At 49.3% G+C, this 23379-nt stretch overlaps 1 protein-coding gene across 2 annotated transcripts in view; it reads right to left on the reverse strand.

The window, feature by feature from the left end:
• Positions 1-23079, reverse strand: part of LOC147103185 (uncharacterized) — a 61105-nt gene extending 38026 nt beyond the window's left edge. For both annotated transcript variants that reach the window (XM_085963137.1, XM_085963136.1), the window contains exons 1-3: positions 22888-23079; positions 18705-18948; positions 12239-12330 (exon numbers count right to left, since the gene is read on the reverse strand). In XM_085963137.1, coding sequence (XP_085819263.1) covers positions 12239-12330; positions 18705-18948; positions 22888-22910 — 359 coding nt within the window. In that variant the 5' untranslated portion in view covers positions 22911-23079. The remainder of the gene's footprint in view (positions 1-12238; positions 12331-18704; positions 18949-22887) is intronic.
• Positions 23080-23379: the final 300 nt, after the last annotated feature.

A 23379-nucleotide genomic window follows, 5' to 3' on the forward strand; every position in this document is an offset into this window, starting at 1 on the left:
ACGGGGCCTTCCTGTGGCGGCAGTGGCGCAAATTAAGGTGGAGGTGCGGGGCGGCCATTTGTTTTGGCGGCCGCCTGCCAGCACCTCCGTCCCCGGCCTCCTGATCGCCCCCCGCGGCATTGCCGGCTGTTTTTCGAGAGCCCGGCACTTCTCTTCGGTGCCGGGCTCTTTTGCCGGCACTCGCGATCGGTCATTGCGCTGGTGCAGGCCCCTTCCCCTTAAGAATGGGAGGAAGGCCTGCAGTACCGCAGTGCGCCATGCCCGATATTCAGTTTCAGCGTCCTAAGAGGGACGCGGAGCGCCTCGAGCCTCGCCCCATGTCCCTCTTGGGGTGCTCAAGCTGAATTTCCGGCGGTCGCTACTGCTCCAAACGCTGCGCTAAATCCGGCGCCCAGGCGAGCTTGGCGCCCCGTTTGCGGCTCCACCCAATTTCTCCCCCTTAGAGTTTGTAGTTCTCTAAAGACAAAAACAGATCCATCTCTGGATGTCCCCAAATCCCCAAAATATCCTGAACTACCTCTGGATGTATTTTCCACTCTTGTGCTCAGTTCCTTTGTAGGTGACTGTCTCATCCTGTCACAAACACAACAGTTACCACTGTCACCTGTGTACAAGGCTGTTGCAAAGGACTGCCTGCAGACCATCGTCCTCCTGTGACCACAAATGTGATATCCAGGGCAGAAGCCTAGTCAATCCATACGGGCCAGATCTTGTGGTCAGCGGTGAACGAACGGAGCCAGCAGTTTGTTACACTTGCACTTGCCCTTGCCCATAGACTTTCTCTGGAGTTTTGCACTGGAACTTACTGTAAATTAGAGAGTCAAAATGCGCAGCACCTTCTACAGGGCATCTGGGACCAGTGTGAACAGGACAAGCAACTGTGTATCGCCTTAACCAATCAAATTGAAGTGTTGTTAATGAGCAACACAGAGTCTGAACCAAGAAGTGTAAGTTAGAATATTTAATTCAATGTCATATCAGGTACAGAAAGCAAAATAAAGAGAAGGAAAGAAAGCTAAGAGAGAAATAAAAGAGACAGAAAGAAAAAGGGGAAAAAGAACATTAAAAAAAAATCTCCAACAATAATTAAAATCTGAAGGAATGAGACTCCACACTTGTAAAAATACATTTTTGTGCCAGAGAGGTTGTTTGGCAGAAATGAAGGCTTACCACTCCATATAAGGGTACTTACATTGGAATGGACAAGCCTCAACTTTTTCTGGCAAGTTTAGTTCATATATATATAAATATATATAGAGGCAGGCTGCACTTGGAATACTGTATCCAGTTTTGGTCTCCTCACATGGTGGGTGATATTGAGGCTTTGGAGATGGTGCAGGGGAGGGCCACTAGACTAATTCCCAGTCTAAAGCATCTTAGTTATGAAGATAATCTGAAAGAGTTGGGACTCTACACTTTAGAGAAGCGTAGACTTAGAGGAAGTCTTCATTGCTTTCTGTCTCCCTTCTCGTGTTTGATCAGGTATCTACCAAAACTCACTTTCACAGCCACATATCTTTCCTCAGCAACTGTCTCCGGCTCCGACTTACTCCACGTGGATTCCAACTGAAATTCCACCCTTCGTGTTTTGGATCCACCCAGGACTACAGATATCTCCAAGATATTCAGCGTTCCTCGAACCACTGCTCTTGCCGTATCCCGAGATCCATGCTGAATGCCATGTGACACCACATGAACACTCTCGACCTCTCTCTTCAGCAGCACCGACTCACTCTATCTCAAAGCTGTCCTGGTCCACAGTTCCATTTCATCCTTTGCCTCATCCGGCGGTTTAACAAAAAACTTTTTATCTTCCTTTCAGGTGTTAAAGGTCGCAAGCTTCAAAAACTCTTGGACACCAACGCCCCTCCGGAAACTTCTTCCCCTTCACTTTCCTCTGACCCCATCCCTTCTCCCAATCTCTCCCCCTGCCATGTTTTCACTATCCCCTCTGACCTCCCCCTCTCTGACCCCGAACGATCAGTCCTTAGCAAAGGCCTGAGCTTTATCCCCTTACGCCCCCACCTCAATGAATTTCGAGCTCGGCACGATGCTGAGCTCTTTTTCCGCCGCCTTTGTCTCCATGCCCACTTCTTTGGCCAGGAGTCTTCCCCCCGCACGGCTGACCCTTTCTCCCGCTTTCAGAATTCCCGTTCTACCTGGACCCCTCCCCCTGGCCTCTTACCCTCTCTAAATCTTTTCATTGCTAACTGCCGGCGTGACATCGGCCGTCTCCATTTCTCTGCTCCCCTCACTCACTCCAACCTACCTCCCTCTGAACTTGCAGCACTCCATTCTCTCAGATCCAACCCCAACATTGTCATTAAACCCGCTGACAAGGGTGGTGCTGTTGTTGTTTGACGAACCGACCTCTACCTAGCGGAAGCTGAACGCCAGCTCTCCGACACCTCCTCCTACCTCCACCTGGACCATGACCCCACTACCGAACATCAAGCCACCGTTTCCAAGACTGTCACTGACCTCATCTCCTCTGGAGATCTTCCCCCCACGGCCACCAACCTCATAGTTCCCCAACTCCGCACAGCCCGCTTCTACCTCCTTTCCAAGATCCACAAACAGGACTACCCTGGTAGACCCATCATTTCAGCCTGTACTTGCCCCATGGAACTTATCTCTTCCTATCTCGACTCTATTTTTTCTCCCCTTGTCCAGTCTCTTCCCACCTACATCCGCGACTCTTCTGACGCCCTCCGCCACTTTAACAGTTTCCAGTTTCATGGCCCCAACCGCCTCCTTTTCACTATGGACGTCCAATCCCGCTACACCTCCATCCCCCACCAGGATGGCCTGAGGGCGCTCTGCTTCTTCCTTGAACAGAGGCCCAACCAGTCCCCATCCACCAGCACCCTCCTCCGCCTGGCTGAACTTGTTCTCACATTGAAAAACTTCTCCTTTGACTTCACTCATTTCCTCCAAATCAAAGGTGTTGCTATGGGTACCCGCATGGGTCCTAGCTATGCCTGCCTTTTCGCGGGATATGTGGAACACTCTTTGTTCCAGTCCTACTTGGGTCCCCTCCCTCACCTCTTTTTCCGGTACATTGATGACTGTATCGGTGCCGTTTCCTGCTCTCACCCTGAACTAGATAATTTTATTCACTTTACTTCCAATTTCCACCCTTCCCTCACCTTCACATGGTCCATCTCCGACTCTTCCCTTCCCTTCCTCGACTTCTCCGTCTCCATCTCTGGGGATAGGTTATTGACAAACATTCACTACAAGCCCAATGACTCCCACAGCTACCTGGATTACACTGCCTCCCACCCCGCCTCCTGTAAGGACTCTATTCCATTCTCCCAGTTTCTCTGTCTCCGCCGCATCTGCTCTGACAATGCCACCTTCCATACCAGTGCTTCCGACATGTCTTCCTTTTTCCTCAACCAAGGATTCCCCCCTACAGTGGTTGACACAGCCCTCGACCGTGTCCATTCTAACTCCCACACTTCTGCCCTCACCCCTGCCCCTACCTCCCGGAACCACGATAGAGTTCCCCTTGTCCTCACCTTTCACCCCACCAGCCTCCACATTCAACGGATCATCCTCTGCCATTTCCGCCACCTCCAGCGTGATCCCACCACCAAACGCATCTTCCCCTCGCCTCCCTTTCAGCATTCCGTAGGGACCGCTCCCTCTGCGACACCCTAGTCCACTCCTCTATCACCCCCAGCACCCCTTCCCCTTCGCCCGGCACCTTACCGTGCAAACACAGGAGATGCAATACATGCCCTTATACCTCCCCCCTTCCCACTGTCCAGGGCCCCAAACACCCCTTCCAGGTGAAACAGCAATTTACTTGTACTTCTTTCAATTAAGTATACTGTATTCGCTGCTCACGGTGCAGTCTCCTCTACATTGGGGAACACCTCCGCTCAGTCCGTAAGGGGGACCCCGAGCTTCTGGTTGCCTGTCACTTTAATTCACCGCTCCACTCCCACTCAGATCTCACTGTCCTCGGCCTCTTGCATTGTTCCACTGAAGCTCAGCGTAAGCTCGAGGAACAACACCTCATCTTTCAATTAGGCACTTGATGCGCCATCAATTACTCAAAAGACTGAGGTTAAGCGAGTAACAACCAGGCTTTTATTAACTAAAGAATGAAGGTCTAGTCTCGAGTGGTCGACCCGTCCAGAATACTAAGGGACTGGGAGGTAGTCACTTATATACCTGGAATAGTGGGAGGAGTCAGCCGAGGCATGTCCAGACCTGTACCTAGTGGAATACACATACACGTACAGACAGGTATAACAGTGGTTTACCACATTCACCCCTTGTTTAAAAATGAGTCCGGCGGGGTGAAGTGTATTTAAAAGTTCATGTATTGGAGCCTCTCCGGAGGTCTTGTCTGCCGCTGTGATCGACGTGGCGACGGCAGGGGTGGTGGAGCTTCTGGCGTCGCGTCCCGTGTAGGCTGGGGCACTGGAGTGTAGTCCTCGTGGGTGACGGTCCAAGGCGAGCCGGCTGCTGGGGTTGGATATCTGGTCGTGGGGGGGGGGGGGTAATGGGTAGTGGGTTACAGCGGTCCCCGAGGGTGTCGTGGGGGGGGTGGTAATGGGTAGTGGGTTACAGCGGTCCCCGAGGGTGCGAGGTCTCGTATGGAGACTGTGTCCTCCCGCCCATCCGGGTACACAATGTAAGCGTACTGGGGGTTGGCGTGGAGGAGGTCGACCCTCTCGACCAGGGGGTCCGTTTTATTGGTCCTCACGTGTCTTCTCAGTAGTACCGACCCTGGGGACGTCAGCCATGGCGGTAACGCTGTCCCCGATGTGGACTTCCTTGGGAAGACAAATATTTTCTCGTGAGGGGTGGCATTGGTGGCAGTGCAGAGCAGTGACCGAATCGAGTGGAGCGCATCGGGGAGCACCTCCTGCCAGCGGGAGGTCGGAAGGCCCCTAGACTTTAAGGCTAGTAGGGCGGCCTTCCAAACTGTTGCATTCTCTCTTTCCACCTGTCCGTTCCCCCGGGGGTTGTAACTGGTGGTCCTGCTTGTGGCTATACCCCTAGCGAGCAGGTACTGGCGGAGTTCGTCGCTCATAAACGATGAGCCCCGGTCGCTATGGATATAGCTGGGGAAACCGAACAGGGTGAAGAGGCTGTTCAGACATTTAATGACCGTGGCACTGGTCATGTCCGGGCAGGGGATAGCGAACGGGAAACGGGAGTACTCGTCAATGATGTTGAGGAAGTACACATTGCGGTCGGAGGAGGGGAGAGGCCCTTTAAAATCGACGCTCAGGCGTTCGAAAGGGCGAGTGGCTTTTATCAGGTGGGCTCTGTCTGGTCTATAAAAGTGCGGTTTGCACTCAGCGCAGACTTGGCAGTTCTTGGTCATGGTCCTGACCTCCTCAATGGAGTAAGGCAGGTTGTGGGCCTTGATGAAGTGGAAGAACCTGGTGACCCCCGGGTGGCAGAGGTCATTGTGGAGGGCCCTCAGCCTATCTATCTGCGTGCTGGCGCAGGTGCCACGCGATAGGGCATCTGGGGTTTCATTGAGCTTCCCAGGCCGGTACAAGATCTCGTAATTGTAGGTGGAAAGTTCGATTCTCCACCTCAAGATCTTGTCATTTTTGATTTTGCCCCTCTGCTTGTTGTTGAACATAAAAGCAACTGAACGCTGGTCAGTGAGCAGGGTAAATCGTTTTCCGGCCAGGTAGTGCCTCCACAATAGCCTGGGCCTCCTTCTCGACCGCGGAGTGTCTGGTCTCCGGGCCCTGGAGGGTTCGTGAGAAGAATGCCACAGGTCTCCCCGCCTGATTAAGGGTGGCGGCCAGAGCGAAGTCGGACGCATCGCTTTCCACCTGGAAGGGGATGGATTCGTCCACTGCGTGCATGGTGGCTTTGGCAATGTCCTCCTTGATACGGTGGAAGGCCGAGCGGGCCTCTGCCATCAGGGGAAAAGAGGTGGATTTGATCAGCGGATGGGCTTTGTCTGCATTGTAGGGGACCCACTGGGCGTAGTAGGAAAAAAACCCTAGGCACCTTTTCAGAGCTTTTAGGCAGTGGGGCAGTGGGAGTTCCATAAGGGGACGCATCCGGTCCGGGTCGGGACCGATGACCCCGTGTTCCACAACACAGCCAAGGATGGCGAGGCGGTCTGTGCGGAACATGCACTTCTCCTTGTTATATGTCAGGTTCAGGAGTTGGGCGGTGCGGAGGAATTTCTCGAGGTTTGCGTCATGGTCCTGCAAGTCATGGCCGCAGATGGTCACATTGTCTAGGTAAGGGAAAGTGGCCTGCAGCGCGTTTTGATCGACCAGCCGGTCCATCTCCCTTTGGAAGACGGAGACCCCGTTGGTAACGCCAAAGGGAACCCTAAGGAAGTGATAGAGGCGGCCGTTTGCCTCAAAGGCAGTATACTGGCGGTCTTCGGGGCGGATGGGGAGCTGGTGGTATGCTGATTTCAGGTCAATGGTTGAAAAGACGCGGTACTGCGCGATCTGGTTGACCATGTCAGCTATGCGGGGGAGTGGGTAGGCGTCCAGCAGGGTGTAGCGGTTTATTGTTTGGCTGTAGTCGAGGACCAGGCGTTGTTTCTCGCCGGTCTTAACGACCACAACCTGGGCTCGCCAGGGGCTGGAGCTGCCCTCAATAATCCCCTCCTTCAGGAGCCGCTCCACTTCGGTTTTGATGAAAACCCTGTCCCCGGCACTGTATCGCCTGCTCTTTGTGGCGATGGGCTTACAGTCGGGGGTGAGGTTAGCAAACAGTGGGGGGGGTGGGACTCTGAGTGTGGAGAGGTTGCATCTGGTGCGCGGCGGGCAATTTGGAGGCTGCTGGCTGCGGACTGTGAGTGGGGGGAGGGGGCCACCGTACGCCATTGTAACGCTTTTGAGGTGGCACTGGAAATCCAACCCCAGTAGAACGGCAGCGCAAAGTTGGGGCAGGACCAGCAGTTTAAAATTATTGAACACAGTCCCGTCTACTACTAGTGTCACCACGCAGTAGCCGCCAATGTCCGCTGACTGGGACTCGGCGGCCATAGAAATCCGCTGGTGCGCAGGCAGGACTGGGAGAGAGCAACGCCGCACCGTGTCAGGGTGGATGAAGCTCTCTGTGCTCCCGGAGTCAAAAAGGCAGTTTATTGCATGGCCGTTTACCTTAACGTCCATTTTGGACCGAGCTAGTTGGTGCGGTCTCGTTTGGTCCAGCGTAACAGAGGCCAGCGTAGGGGTCGGTGTGTCGCTGCGGGTATCAGATGGGGGGGGGGTTGGCGGCCTGCTGCGTCCCGGCTGGTGTCCAAGATGGCGGCGTCCATGATTCCCATGTGGCTGGAGTCGTCCAAGATGGCTGCTGCTGCGGTGGTTCGCACATGGCTGGGGAGGCCCAAGATGGCGGCCCGCACGGCCCACACGCGGCGCTGTTGGGGGCCCAAGATGGCGGCTTGCACGGCCCACACGTGGCGCTGCTGGCGTTCGGGGTGGCTTTGGCCTTGCAGACGCTAGCGTAGTGTCCCTTTTTCCCGCAGCCCGAGCAGGTCGCATTCTTCGCCGGGCAGCGCGCTCTGGGGTGTTTGGCCTGGCCACAGAAATAGCATTTCTGGCCTTGGGATACTGCTGTCTGGCTTTGGGACACTGCTGCGGTGGTTGGGCCGTTGTTGGGCTGTGGCTGGGGTGGCACGGTGCTATGGGGCTGTCCTACCATGTCCCAGGTTGTCGTTCCCCGCGGCGTCCACGGTGCAGAGGAGTAGGCATCCATGCCCCGGTAGGCTGCGTCCAGCGTTAGTGCGATTTCGGAGGCTTTTTCGAGGGTGAGGTCACTCTGCTCCAGCAGTCGCTGTCGGGTGTAGTTGGACCTGTGGCCCGCTACGAAGGCATCCCGGATCAGTTCCTCCGTGTACTTAGTGGGCGTTACCGCCTTACACCCACAGGCCCGGCCAAGCACGGACAGTGCTTGGAGGTATTCCTCAGTCGATTCCCCAGGTTGTTGCTTGCGACTCCCCAGGAGGTGCCTGGCGTAAACTTCGTTCACAGGGCATGTGTACTGGGTCTTGAGGAGCTGGAGGGCGGCTGTGTACGAGGTCGCGTCCCGGATGACTGAATACACTCGGTGGTTCACCTTGGAGATCAGGACAGACAGTTTGTCCGCATCCGTTGCGACCGCAGTGGAGGCAGTCAGGAATGCCTCAAAGCACATGAGCCAGTGAGCAAACTTGGTGGAAGCATCCGCTTCCCGACTGTCCAGGTCCAGGCATGCTGGTGTGAGGATCTTCTCCATTATAAAAAATTTAGTTACTAAAATTGATGCGCCATCAATTACTCAAAAGACTGAGGTTAAGCGAGTAACAACCAGGCTTTTATTAACTAAAGAATGAAGGTCTAGTCTCGAGTGGTCGACCCGTCCAGAATACTAAGGGACTGGGAGGTAGTCACTTATATACCTGGAATAGTGGGAGGAGTCAGCTGAGGCATGTCCAGACCTGTACCTAGTGGAATACACATACACGTACAGACAGGTATAACAGTGGTTTACCACAGCACTTTACAGCCTTCCGGACTCAACATAGAGTTCAACAATTTCAGATCATAACCTCGGCCCCTATCATATACTGTATATATTTTTTATCCACACTTTTTGTCTGTGTCTTTTTTTCTTCTCCCCCACATGGCAGCTGTCTTTCATTCTGCCAGCACAATTCACACTTCATCTAGAGCCATCCTTTGTTTCTTAACCTGTCCCATTACCATCTCCTTTTGCCTTGAATATCTCTTAATGTCTCTTTACTTCTCCTGCCTTCTATCCTATCACAATCCTTTTGTTCTTTCATCCCCTCCCCCATTTCCCAGCCCCTAAACTTGCTTTAAAATCTGTTCCATTTCCTGCTTTTTTCCAGTTCTGACGAAAGGTCATCGAGCTGAAATGTTAACTCTGTTTCTCTCTCCACGGATGCTGCCTGACCTGCTGAGTGTCTCCAGCATTTTCTGTTTTTATTTCAGATTTCCAGCATCTGCAGTATTTTCTTTTTGTAGACTTAGAGGAAATCTGATTGAGGTTTATAAGTTAATGAAGGGAATAGATTGTGTTCCGGTTGACAGTTTGTTTCAGTTAAATAGGTTAGGGAGGACTGGGGTCACACATTTAAGTTGTATAAGGCTAGATCTAGGTTAGCTGTCAGGAGGTGGTTCTTTTCCCAGAGGATAGTGGACCTCTGGAACAGGCTGCCGTCTTATGCGGTGGATGCTGATTCGCTGAATTCCTTCAAGCGAGAGCTGGACCTGTTTCTGGCTGGGGTGGAGATCATCTCTAACAGAAGGTAGGTACTGCAGGGAATTCAGGGCTAGAGTGATCTCCTGGACTAGTTTTGATCGCCTAGATGGGTCGGAGAGGAATTTCCCAGATTGTTTTCCCCAAATTGGCCTGGATTTTTATCTTTCTTTTTGTCTCTCCCAGGAGATCACATGGTTCTGGGTGGGGTGGCTCAGTGGACCAGAGGGTCTTTACCTGTCCGTCACTGTTCGTATATCAGGTAAGTACAGCAACTTCATGCCATTCAGTATATTTGAATGGTGAGTCAGACAGTGAGATACCGTTATCACACAACTTTTGGAGGACCAGGGCATCTCAGGCAGCAACTTCCTGATTTCTGCGTTTAACTGCGCATGTGCGGTTGCCAGAAATTGCTGTCCGGTTTCCACATAAATAATGGTGAGCACTGTTAGCCTCACCGATATTTCTACTGCAAAATCTGTCCTAATGTTGCTTAAAAAATCCTGTCTTGGGAGATAATAAAAGCATTGAAAAGAAAAAGACTTACATTTATATAGCACCTTTCACAACATCAGGACGTCGCAAAGCGCTTTACAGCCAATTAAGTTCTTTTGAAGTGTTGTCACTGTTGTAATGTAGTATTATGTTAGTGTTTTTCCAACACTTAGGGCTGGGTTTTGTCATTGGGGCGGGTTGGGGTCAGGTCAGGTGGTCGGTGGGTCCCGCCCCTGCCTCTGATGTGAGGCGGGCCAATTGAGTGATTTTGCCCTAATTGGGCACTTGATTTCCAGCGTGTGGGAACCCCGGCCCAATGAGTCTTTTGGTCCTGAAACTCGCCTCTGATGACGTCATCTATGCAGCTGCATTTAAGGCCTGCAAGCAGCCTTGGTTCATTTTCTGCCTTACAACTTTTTGCTGAGACTTCTGAGGGATTAGTGGTGCAACCATGGCAAGCTGAAGGCCCAAGGCCGCACCCCGCTTTGATGAGGACTCCCTCCAGGCTCTGGTGGAGAGAGCCAGAGTTCATAAGGAAGTGCTGTTTCCTTCTTCTGGGAGGAATAAACCTCCCCAGCAGACCAAAGCTGTGTGGCTGCAAGTGGCACAGGAGGTCAGTGCCATCTCAACGTGCAGCACAACCTGGCTACAGTGCAGAAAGAGGTTTCATGACCTTCTCCGTACAGGAAAAGTGAGTATTACATCACCATAACCCCCAATCTGCTCCCCATCGCCTCTCATCACCAGCACTCTTCATTGCCAACCTCCTCCTCCACATCCCACTTGACCCTTACATCCCTGCGCCCTTAACCATTCCCTCTCTCTGTATGTTCACATTCACTTAACTATTCGACTATGCAGCCCTCACACTCCCTATCACTGTTATGCTATGACAACAACTTACAACACACAAGGAGGGCCCTTAGTCTTGGGACCTCACTCCATCTTTGTGCCCTTCTAAGCATCTATGCTATGGATCCTCTACACTCACTCCTTCATTCTCACTCAAACTCCACTTGTGTCCCTCATTGCAGGAAAAGAGAGCCTACAATAAAAGGAAAAGGGCGAAGACTGGAGGAGGGCCACCCTCAATAGCCCAGCTCACCAGTGCAGAGGAGGCGGCCCTGGAGATCGTGGGAGTCGAGGAGGATGCGCAAGTGGGGGACGGACAGATGGGCGCATCAGAGCAAGCTGGTGACAGAATAGTTTTTCATCTCTCTCATTGACATTGCATAAGTGACTGATCTTGATTCTGATGCTCTAACAGATTGACTTATGATCATCTGCACAATTCAATGTGCATGCAACGTTTATCTCACATGTCTAACTCTTTCCTTTACTCCCCCACAGGACCGACAGCCCCCCTCCCCACTGTCCAGGAGGAACAGCCTGAGCCACTAGGTTCCTCAGAGGAAGCTGCAACCTCTGAGGGCGCAGCGTCAGCAGAATTAAGTGCACCCAGCACCAGCGTAGACACTCACACCTCGGTAGGACCTTCGGGAGATAGAGTAGTGTTGTCACCTGGTGTATCACAGCTCACAAGTGAGCATCAGCAGATGGTGGAGACAGGGACAGCAGTGGAGAGACCTCGTCGGAGGGCGCAGGACTCTCCCAGCTCGGCTCAGCTGCATGTCGACCCTGTGCCTTGGCGGTGGGATCAAAATGGGGTCTGAAAGCCCGCATTCGGGAAAGTTGCTCAGAGGCGGGTTGGAGGCGGGATTGGAGCCCGACGCTATTTTTGGCAACTTTCCCACCTGACCCGCCTTCAAACTCGCCTCCTCGGGCCCGGCAAAATCCAGCCCTTATTCTTGAATTCGTAGCTAGATGGTGATTTTCACAAGCAGACTGAATATCTTATCAAACTAAACTGGAATTTTATTGAACTGCCATGTATGGAATAGTAGCCCAGGTTAAACAATTAATTCTTGTGTTGCTCGAGAATATATGGGATGCTCACCACACAGTCCTGTCACTTTTTAAGGTGGAAAACAACATGTTGCTGCACCAATGTGATATAACTCCCCCCACACATGACTGCCTCCTACCTTAAACACCAATACCTTTCTCCTGCTTCTTCCTGCTGCCTCTCACTGCACACTGAGCACCCAATTCCTTTTCCCCTCCTTCTGACACCCAGTGCCAACTTTTTGTTAGCAGTATCCTGCAACATTTCACCAAAAACTTCACACCCAACAAGTCCACTCCCAATAATCCCATAGTTTACAATCCCTTCACAAACTTTGGGAGACAGGTCTAATGCAAAGGGAAAATAACCTTTCACCTGGGGCTTTATATTACATAGAATTTACATAGGACATTTATATGACATAGGATTGGACCAGGCAAGAAACAACCTATCATCAACATCATGACATCATTTTCAAATCCGTGCTCAGCACGTGGTTCCCCTCTAGGCTATGTAGCTTTACTGAGTGCGGGATGTAAAATGAGGAAAGAAAATGACTCGTATGAAGCTGTTTGTTCTTATTCTAAATGTAAGCTTCTTTAAATCAGTACTTACTGTTGACTTGGTTGCAGCAGATGGGTCATGAATTCTGCACTGTTCTTTTCTGGGATTCCAGTAATTGTATTTGTGCAATCACTGAGCTGCTCCTGAATATGTAAACAAAGATACTCCCATTACTATGAATAAATCTGTTTTCTTCTGATTAAGAGAATAGATAACAAATGTATTATTTCCCCACTTTGAATTTCTTGCTATGGTTAACTCTAAATTCAAAACATTTCAAGTTAGGAACATAGGAACAGGAGTAGGTTATTCAGCCCCTCAGGTCTGCTCCACCATTCAATTAGATCATGGCTGATCTGCACCTGAACTCCATCTTCCCACCTTTGTTCCATATCCTTTGATACCCTTACCTAACAAAAAGCTATCCCTCTCAGTCTTGAAAGCGCCAATTGTCCTAGCATCCACAGGAGAGATATTTTCAAATTTCTTCTACCTTTGTGTGGAAAAAGTACTTCCTAATTTCACTCCTGACTGGCCTAGCTCTAATTTTAAGTATATATCCTCTTGTTATTGATTTCCCCACCAGAGGTAATAGTTTCTCTACATTTACCCTATCAAATCCTCAATCAAGTCACCCCTCAATCTCATATACTCAAGGAAATACAAGCCAAGTCTTTGCAACCTGCCCTCATAGTTTAATACTCTAAAGCCCAGTTATCATTTTAGTGAATCTGTGCTGCACCCCCTCAAAGGCCAATATATCCAAGGCCAAGCAAAGGTCTCAGACTCTGTCCTCCCAATCTCTGGGTATGTCCTGTCCCACCGGCTGGAGAGACTCACCAGAGCTCGGGGCACAGTGGTATACAGTTGGGTGGGAGTGGCCTTGGAAGTTCTCAACATTGACTCCAGACCCCATAAAGTCTCAGGGCAAGGACATTTCCTGCTGATTACCAGCTACCGCCCTTGCTCAGCTCAGGAAGTACTCTTCCATGTTGAACACCACTTGGAAGAACACTGAGGGTAGCAAGGACACAGAATGGGCTCTGGGTGGGGAACGTCAATGTCCATCACCAAGGGTGACTCGGCAGTACAACAACTGACCGAGCTGGCCGGGTCCTGAAGGACTTGTGGCAGGTGGTGAGAGAACCAACACGAGGAAATAATCTACCTGACCTCAACAATCTACCTGTTTCAGATGCATCTGTCCATGACAGTATTGGAAGAGGTGACCACCAGTCCTTGTGGAGACCAAGATCTGTCTTCACAATGGGAACAGCCTTCATTGTATCATGTGGCACTACCATGGTGTTGAGAGGGGTAGATTAAGAACAGATTTAGCAACTTGCAACCACAAGGCACTGTGGGCTATCAGCAGCAGCAGAATTGCATTCCACCACAATCTGTAACCTCATGGCCTGGCATATCCCTCACTCCTCCATTACCATCAAGCTAGATGACCAGCCCCGGTTCAATGAGGAGTGTAGAAGTGTATTTAAGGAGCAGCATCAGGCATACCTGAAAATGAGGTGCCAGCCTGGTTAAGCTACAACAGAAGACTACGTGCATGCTAAACAACAGAAGCAGCATGCTATAGACAGAGCTAAGCTATCCCAGAACCAACGGATCAGAGCTCTGCAGTCCTGCCACATCCAATCGCGAATGGTGGTGGATAATTAAGCAACTAACAGAAGGAGGAGGCTCCATGAGCATCCCCATCCTCAATGATGGCGGAGCCCAGCACGCAAGTGCAAAAGACAAGGCTGAAGCGTTTGCAACCATCTTCAGCCAGAAGTGCCGAGTGGATGATCCTTTTTTGGCCTCCTCCCGAGGTCCTCACCATCACAAAAGCCAGTCCTCAACCAATTTGATTCATTCCATGTGATATCAAGAAACGGCTGAGCACACCGGATACAGCAAAGGCTATGGGCCCTGACAACATCCCGGCTGTTGTGATGAAGACTTGTGCTGCAGAACTAGCTGCACCTCTTGCCAAGCTGTTCCAGTACAGCTACAACACTGGCATCTACCTGACAATGTGGAAAACTGCCCAGGTATGTCCAGTCTACAAAAAGCAGGACAAATCCAATCCAGCCAATTACCGCCCCATCCGTCTCCTCTCAATCATCAGCAAAGTGATGGAAGGTGTCGTCGACAGTGCTATCAAGCGGCACTTACTCACTAACAATCTTCTCACTGATGCTCAGTTTGGGTTCTGCCAGGACCACTCGGCTCCAGACCTCATTACAGCCTTCGTCCAAACATGGACAAAAGAGCTGAATTCCAGAGGTGAGGTGAGAGTGACTGCCCTTGACATCAAGGCAGCATTTGACCAAGTGTGGCATCAAAGGGCCCTAGTAAAATTGAAGTCAATGGGAATCAGGGGGAAAACACTCCACTGGGTGAAGTCATACCTAACACAAAGGAAGATGGTTGTGGTGATTGTAGGCCAATTATCTCAGCCCCAGGACATTGCTGCAGGAGTTCCTCAGGGTAGTGCCCTAGGCCCAACCATGTTCAGCTGCTTCAACAATGACCTTCCCTCCATCATAAGGTCAGAAGTGGAGATGTTCGCTGATGATTGCACAGTGTTCAGTTCCATTCGCATCTCCTCAGATAATGAAGCAGTCCATGCCCGCATGCAGCGAGACCTGGATGACATTCAGGCTTGGGCTGATAAGTGGCAAGTAACATTCGCGCCACAGAAGTGCCAGGCAATGACCATCTCCAACAAGCGAGAGTCTAACCACTGCCCCTTGACATTCAATGGCATTACCATCGCCGAATCCCTCACCATCAACAGCCTGGGGGTAACCACTGACCAGAAAATTAACTGGACCAGCCACATAAATGCTGTGGCAACCCAATCCACCACCAGTACAATGTGGCTGCAGTGTGTACCATCTACAAGATGTACTGCAGTAACTCACCAAGGCTTCTTTGGCAGCTCCTCCGAAACCCACAACCTCTACCATCCAAAAGGACAAGGGCAGCAGGCGCATGGGAACACCACCACCTCCAAGTACCCCTCCAAGTCACACACCATCCTGACGTGGAAATATATCATTGTTGCTTCATCGTCGCTGGGTCAAAATCCTGGAACTCCCTACCCAACGGCACTGTGGGAATACCTTCACCACAAGGACTGTAGTGGTTCAAGAAGGGGGCTCACCACCACCTTCTCAAGGGCAATTTGGGATGGGCAATAAATGCTGGCCTTGCCAGCGACGCCCACATCTCGTGAATTAATTTTTAAAAAACTGCTGTAATATTGTCCTTTAGCAATATTGCTACTCCTCCTCCTTTCCCTATTTCCTTGTCCTTTCTGAAGATCATATAGCCTGGAATATTGAGCTTGGTATATTGGTTGCCCATCATTGGTTACATTGCTTTAGTCTTTTGAGACTTTATTGTAAAACCTGGTGTATATATTAAACCATTTTGCTTTTATTACTTGAATATAGGAGCTATTTTTCAAATCAAACCCTTTGGAAAACCCCAACTATGATGACATCCAAATATCAGGCCTTTCCTGAGGGTGCACTCTGTCCCTGTTCCCAGGAATCTGCTAGGGATATTCTGTAAATTGCTGTTCAGAAAGAATTATTCTTTTGACACGAGTGTCAAATTGGTAGCTAGTCTTTTCAGGGAGAGGGTAGTGCAATTAGTTAAACACACTACTGGGCTCGATTTTGACATTTGGGCGACTGACTGATGGAGTGTGCCAGACACCCATCCCGGAGGCCGCAGGTTTAATGCCGCTGCCTCATTTACATCGAGCCGGTGAGCTGTGGGGTGCCAAATGTGCGTCCTGATACAACTTGCTGGATTAAGGCTGGCAAATATCAAGCCGCCCTGGCTGGCAGCAAGGTAATTGCAGAGTGGAGGGTCACGAATTTGAAGGAAGGCCCTGGGGGTGGGGGCAGGGGCTGTGGGCAGCAGGTCGGAATATTTTTGTAGGGCCCTGAGGAGCACTCCTACCTCTGCTGGCCTCACAAAAATATTTTCAAACTTACTGGGCCTCTTCTCATCTTTCACCTGTGGAACTGATCAGAAAGTGTATGGCTCATGCTCCAATCAGACCTCTTTCTAAAATGGCAATCGGTGGCCTATGTATGTCATAGGACCCAATTTGCATATTAAAAGCGGCCTACCGCTTGAAAGAGGCAGGCGCTTCGGCCAGCCAGTGGTAGGCCCCTTTCAGAAAAGTGACAGCTGCAACAGAGGCCCAGGATGACCTGTTTGCATGGGGGGGTTGGGAGGAGCATGTCTCAGCTCTACTTTCAGATAAGTATATATTAAGAACATAAGAAATAGGAGCAGGAGTAGGCCATTCGGCCCTTCGAGCCTGCTCCGCCATTCAATGAGATCATGGCTGATCTTCTGCCTCAACTCCATTCACCGACGCTATCGCCATATCCCTTGATGCCTTTACTAGTCAGAAATCTATCGACTTCTGTTTTGAATATACCCAATGACTGAGCCTCCACAGCCCTCTGGTCTAGAGAATTCCAAAGATTCACCACCCTCTGTGTGAAGAAATATCTTCTCATCTCAGTCCTGAATGGCCTACCCTTTATCCTGAGGCTGTGGCCCCTGGTTCTAGACTCCCCAGCCAAGGGAAACATTCTCCCAGCAGCCACCCTATCAAGCCCTGTAATAATTTTGTATGCTTCAATGAGATCCCCCCTCATTCTTATGAATTCAAGAGAATACAGGCCTAGTTTATTCAATCTCTTCTCATACGACAGTCCCGCCATCCCAGGAATCAATCTCGTGAACCTTCGTTGCACTCCCTCTATGGCAAGTATATCCTTCCTTAGGTAAGGAAACCAAAATTGTACACAGTACTCCAGGTGTGGTCTCACCAAGGCCCTATATAATTGGAGTAAGACTTCTTTACTCCTGTACTCAAATCCTCTTGTAATGAAGGCCAGCATACCATTTGCCTTCCTAATGGCTTGCTGTACCTGCACATTAACTTTCAGTGGCTCATGTACAAGGACACCCAGGTCCCTTTGAGCATCTGCATTCCCCAATGTTTCACCATTTAGGAACTACTCTGCCTTTCTGTTTTTTCTACCAAAGTGGGTAACTTCACATTTAACCGCCTGCCATGTTCTCACCCACTTACTGAGCCTGCCGAGATCCCCTTGAAGCCTCTTCACATCCTACACTGCCACCTAGCTTTGTCTCATCAGCAAATTTGGAAATGTTACATTTAGTCCCCTCATCCAAATCATTGATATAGATTGTGAATAGCTGGGGCCCAAGCACCGACCCTTGTGGTACCCCACTAGTCACAGCCTGCCATCCCTACTCTTTGTTTTCTGTCTGTTAACCAATTTTCAATCCATGCTAGTATATTACCCCCAATTCCATGTGCCCTAATTTTGTTCACCAACCTCTTGTGTGGGACCTTATCGAAGGCCTTCTGAAAATTCAGATACACCACATCTACTGGTTCCCCTTTGTGTACTCCACAAGTTACATCCTCAAAGAACTCCAATAGGTTTGTCAAACAGGATTTCCCTTTCATAAATCCATGTTGACTCTGCCCAATCTTACTATTAGTTTCTAAGTGCCCAGTTATTGCATGCTTTATAATAGATTCCAGCATTTTCCCAACTACTGATGTGAGGATAACAGGTGGTTCTTGTTAGGCCACATATCAACCTTTTTATTTATTTGTTTATGGGATGTGGGTGTCGCTGGCAAGGCCAGCATTTGTTGCCCATCCCTAATTGCCCTTGAGAAGGTGGTGGTGAGCCGCTGCAGTCCGTGTGGTGAAAGTACTCCCACAGTGCTGCATTTCGCAGCAGTTTTTTTACAACTGAGTTGCTTGCTTGGCCATTTTAGAGGACAGTTAAGAGTCAACCACATTGCTGTGGGTCTGGAGTCACATATAGGCCAGACCAGGTAAGGACAGCAGATTTCCTTCCCTAAAGGGCATTAGTGAACCAGATGGGTTTTTACGTCAATCCGATAGTTTCATTACTGATAGTAGCTTTTTATTTTTTTCTGTTATTTATTTAATTAACTGAATTTAAATTCTGCAGCTGCCATGGCGGGATTTAAATTCACGTCTCTGGATCATTAATCCAAGCCTCTGGATTACTAGCCCAGTGACATTACCACTATGCTACCATTAGCCCGAGTACAGCTGACACTGGCTGCTTCAGGATAAACCAATCTTGCAGTGGGAGCCTCAAACAGGAGTTAGGCCCCTTATTTGCATATGCAAAGGACCTCATGCCAGTTTCAGGTATGGGCACTGCACAACAATTTTTTGGGCATTTCCAATATTGAGGGTGTCGCTCTTCTGCCTTGTAATGAGCATGGAAATCCTTCGCTCTATATTGCAGGCTAAGGAGGCCGTTTAGTGCCTAAAAAATGGGTGCTGCGCAAGCAACTTTCTAGGCCATAATTTTAAAGGATTTACAACTACTCACAAAACTGTCTACCACTTGTTTACGAATGTCATTAAATAAACATTTTCAGTTTCGTCATCAAATTTTACCTTAATTCTCAACACAGATTCCAATAGATTTTTCTCCTCTTTTGCCTTAGTTTCTTCAGGTGGAAAGGTGTTCAGAGTTTTGCAATTTCTCATCCTCTTGTATTGTTCCTCTAATGGTACACAGTGCTCTTGTACGAAACTCTGAAACTTGTCCTGGTGTAGGCAGGTAAACCAACTCTTCTCTACTCGGACTATAATACTGATTCGCTGCATTAGGACCTTAGCGTTCAAATTCTCATGAACTCTGAATAGAAAGAAAATGTTATTCTTAAAGGTTACAATAAAAGGTCTTCAAGTTTTCAAGAAAAATGAAGTTACCAACCAAACGATTTGTTGTGGAATCTGGGGTGGTGGCTCCGGGGCTTCAGGGTCCATAGCAAGCACTGCATCCTCTGAAGGCTTCCAAACGAACCATACAGGATGGCAGAGGAGCCTGCAGCAGCTGTGGACAGACCCCGAGCTGCCTTCAAATTCGACGAGGCTTCACTGCAGGCGTTATTGGATGGGGTTAGGGCCCACAGGGAGGTCTTCTTCCCTAGGTCAGGGAGGAAGAGGCCTCCCACTGAGACCAAGGCTGCATGGATGCAGGTGTCAGCAGATGCCAACTCGCTGGGAGTCACCAGAAGAACCTTGGCATTACATCTCTAACTCCTTCCTTTACTCCCCCACAGTACCATCCAGAGCCCCCGTCCTCACTGTGGAGGAGGAAGAGGCTGTGCAGCCAGACTCCTCAGAGGAAGCTCCAACCTCTGAGGGCACAGCGTCAGCAGAAGTAAGCGCACCCAGCACCAGCGCAGACACTCACGCTTCGGGGGGACCTTCGGGACAAAGAGTAGTGTTGTCACCTGGCGTTTCACAGCTCACAAGTGAGCCTCAGCAGATTCTGGAGACAGGGACAGCAGTGGAGAGTCCTCGTCAGAGGGCGCAGGACACTGCCAGCTCAGCTGCGCTGCATGTTGACCCTCTGCCTCTGGGTCCATCCGCAAGAGAAGAGGTGATGGATCTCCATGCACAGATGCAGGAGTCTCTGGCAGGTTTTGTCTCCAGGGTCGCTGCGACTGTGGAGCGAATGGAGGAGTCCATAGCGACCATGAGCAGAGCCTTTGTGGAGTCATTGGCGCATGAACGCATCACCATGGAAAGGTTGGCAACCTCCATGGAGGAGATAACTCGCCAGGGTACGGACAACATGGTGAGTACTCATAAGAGAATGACATCTCTTGAGGAGCGTTGGCCATCTGTTGAACAGAGAAACCAGATCTTCATGGAAGTCCTTCTCAGTAGGACTGCCAGTGCAGAAACGGGTCCCACTGGCCCCCTAAAGCGCAGCAAGGTGCTCTCAAGCCACTTCCAAGCGCTGGCCCCTTCTGGCCTGTGCAGCTTCAGGTGAGTGAGCAGCAGCCTGGTGCTCCTGTTGCTGATCCTGCTGTTCCTAGTTCTGCTGCTGCCACCTCTGCTGCTGGAGATCCTCTAATGGCAAGAAGGGAAGAAAAAAAGGTGTCCCATCCTTCTTGTAGATGCCTCCGCTGAGGAAGCGCTGAGTGAGGGTGGCGAGAGGGGCTTCCCAGGAGACCACATTGGGGAAGTGTGTGAGGCTCCAACCTTCCACAGCTGTGCCTAAGCCTTGAAGAAGTAGCCCCAAGCCTGCAGCAACAAGGTCCTTCAACATACAAGTGCTGTCCCTTTAAATCGCAGCTTTCCCTGACCTGCAGCTGCAAGCAAGTAAGCCGGCAAGCTTCACGCCAGGTCTCAGCAGCAGGGCTCCCTGCAGGCGGGTTTGATGTGGGGAAAGCCCCAAAGTCGCAACGGGCCCGGAAAATCTACCTCAACAAGGAGATAATTGCTCATTACTGCTTCGACGACCAGTCCCGCCAGCGGCGGCCGGGACTGAAGCGGGTCGTGTAGAAACGACGGTCCGAAAGTCGGACGGGGCGGGGAATCAGGCGTGGGGGGTCCCAACCCACCCCACTTTTTCGCCGATTTTCGGCACCCGGCCGCCTGAAAAGTTGCCCAACGGCTGCCAGAAAATTGACCCCAATATTTGACTCTCAATTGTGAAAGGAGAGCTCCCTTTGATACAACAAGATCTTGTCCCTTCTAATTGCTAGGATGTTCAAGAGCCATAGTTTGCAAGGCTGATAAGGAATCATCAGCAGAACATTTGCTTTTGTTAGTATCGTTTGGATTACTTGAGAAATAAAGAAATGGAGAGACCATTTGTCTTGCAGGCTGACGTGATCTCGGTCAATGAGCAGAAAAATGGAAGTTGGGAGTTGTCTAATGAAGCAAATGGATCCATCTCTAGACATCTCCAACTTATGAATCTTTCTTGAATTATTTCTAGGTGGATCGTAACCCTTGAGACAGTTCAAAGAGCCATGTGGCTGATCAGCAATGTCATTGGACAGGTGCGAGGGGAGGCTAGAGAAACTTGAGGTTTTCAAGACTTGAAAGGTAACCTTATAAAGGTATACAAGATAATAAACAGTATTAAAAAGGTAGGTGCAGAAATTACTTCAAAATAAACGAAATCAGGAAAATATAAATAGAAAAAAAATTTGGGGGATTGATACCAAGAAGTCTTTCATCACAAAAAGTGTGACAGAAGGATTATGAGCAAGTCACCAGTTAACTAAATCCACAGAACTTAGTGCAGATTACAGGAACTAATGGCTTGAGGGAACAGCTGCAGCTTAACCAAGTAAAACTAAGAAACATTGTCAGTACAGAATAAAGAAAGAAAGACTTGCATTTATATGGCACCTTTCACGACCACCGGACGTCTCAAAGTGCTTTACAGTCAATGAAGTACTTTTGAAGTGGAGTCACTGTTGTAATGTGGGAAACGCGGCAACCAATTTGCACACAGCAATGTGATAATGACCAGATAATCTGTTTTAGTGATGTTGGTTGAGGGATCAATATTGGCCAGGACACCGGAGATAACTCCCCTACTCTTCTTCGAAATAGTGTCATGGGATCTTTTATGTCCATTTGAGAGAGCAGACGGGGCCTCGGTTTAACATCTCATCCAAAAGATGGCACCTCCGACAGTGCAGCAGTCCCTCAGCACTGCACTGGAGTGGGACCTGAACCCACAACCTTCTGACTCAGAAGGCAAACGTGCTACCAACTGAGCCACAGCTGACACTGGTAAGCTACCCAATATTTGTCCAGCTAGGACCACCCTACTCATTAGAGCATTGGCTTGCAGATTATGTGTAGCTGAGTGGGTTGAATCACAACTCCGTGACAGGTCTGTCTCTTCAGGTCAGTCAGTGAACTAGACTGGTGGCCAATCATTAACAGCGTTTGTCGTATTGCAGATCTGTCTGTGTTAGGTATCAAATTACCAAGTCTACCACAGAGGATTGACTCAGTTGCAATTTTCCACTGCCGGTGCTTACCTCTCCATTCCTCAGGAAGGTAGTCATAGGCCGACAATTTCCAAACGGGATTTTTGCCACATTTCTGGCAAAGCAGTGGAGTGGAAGCAGCTCCGAGGAAACTCCCAGTCATGTATTTTGCAGTTTCCAAACAGAAAGTAAGACTCTGCCCAATAATGGTTTGAAACCAGTTCCTCAAACAGGTCACATTCAAGATTGTCACATTGCCTCAAATCATATAGGTGATATGTCTGGATGAATTACCAGGTGCTATAGACCTAATGGACACCTATATCTATATTGTCACATCGAAGTGCCACAGAAAAGATCGTGAGCAAGTTTCCAGTAGAGTAGTTGGCTAACTGCAAGTCATATCCCTAGATCTTAGTACTTGCCAAACTGCAAAACTTCCTGACATGAATCTTACATTTTCTTTTTTACTAATGAGAATAGAGATGAAAATTGGGCGAGTTCTATAACGGGTGGGTGATCTGCTCTGTCAGTTTACCGCCCAAGTGGTGAAAGTGAAGATTACCTCTCCTTTGTCTCTATTTAACAGCAAGAGTTGTGATGTGAGTAGCAGAGAATATAACCTTTTTTAGTTGAGACAAACAAACCAGCAGAATGGTTCAGAAGCAGCATGTAGGACCACCTATCTACAATGTGCAAAGCACATGGTTTCCCCAGAACCAATCAACCAGGCTTTACTCTGACAGTGTATAAAAGATGCTCAGATGAAAAAGAATGATATATCAATTCTATATCCTTGACAAAGATAGTTTGTAAACTTTCCTTACCTCATATATACATTGTCTATCATTGCAACAAATATACTGAAACACAGGAATGCAGTAAAGCCAATGTGAGTCCCAATGATAATGTAAGTCAAAAAAAGATCTCGCTCTTCTAGATGTTCCCTCTGCCATTCATCACGAACACTAATCCGAAACACAAAAAAAAATGCTTCATCCAAAGTTTTCAGCTCTTGAGTTCCTAGATGTACACAGAAAAAAGTATATAAAAAACAAAGGTTTTATATGGAATCAGCAAAGGTAATAGAAATAGCATTGTTCAATAAATTATTTGATTTATGTTGACTTCTTTCATTTTAATGAGCACAAAAATGACAAAGACTACAAAGTTTTACAAATCGAACAAGAATGTGCCTAAAACACGTTAGAGATACTTACAGCAGAAAATGCTGGAAACACTCAGCAGGTCCTGCAGCATCCGTGGAGAGAGAAACAGAGTTAACGTTTCAGGTCTGTGACCCTTCTGTGATGAAGGGT

This window comes from Somniosus microcephalus, chromosome 20 (assembly GCF_052327205.1).
Source record: "Somniosus microcephalus isolate GS21.2 chromosome 20, FLI_Smic_1.0, whole genome shotgun sequence".
Classification (NCBI taxonomy): Eukaryota; Metazoa; Chordata; class Chondrichthyes; order Squaliformes; family Somniosidae; genus Somniosus; species Somniosus microcephalus.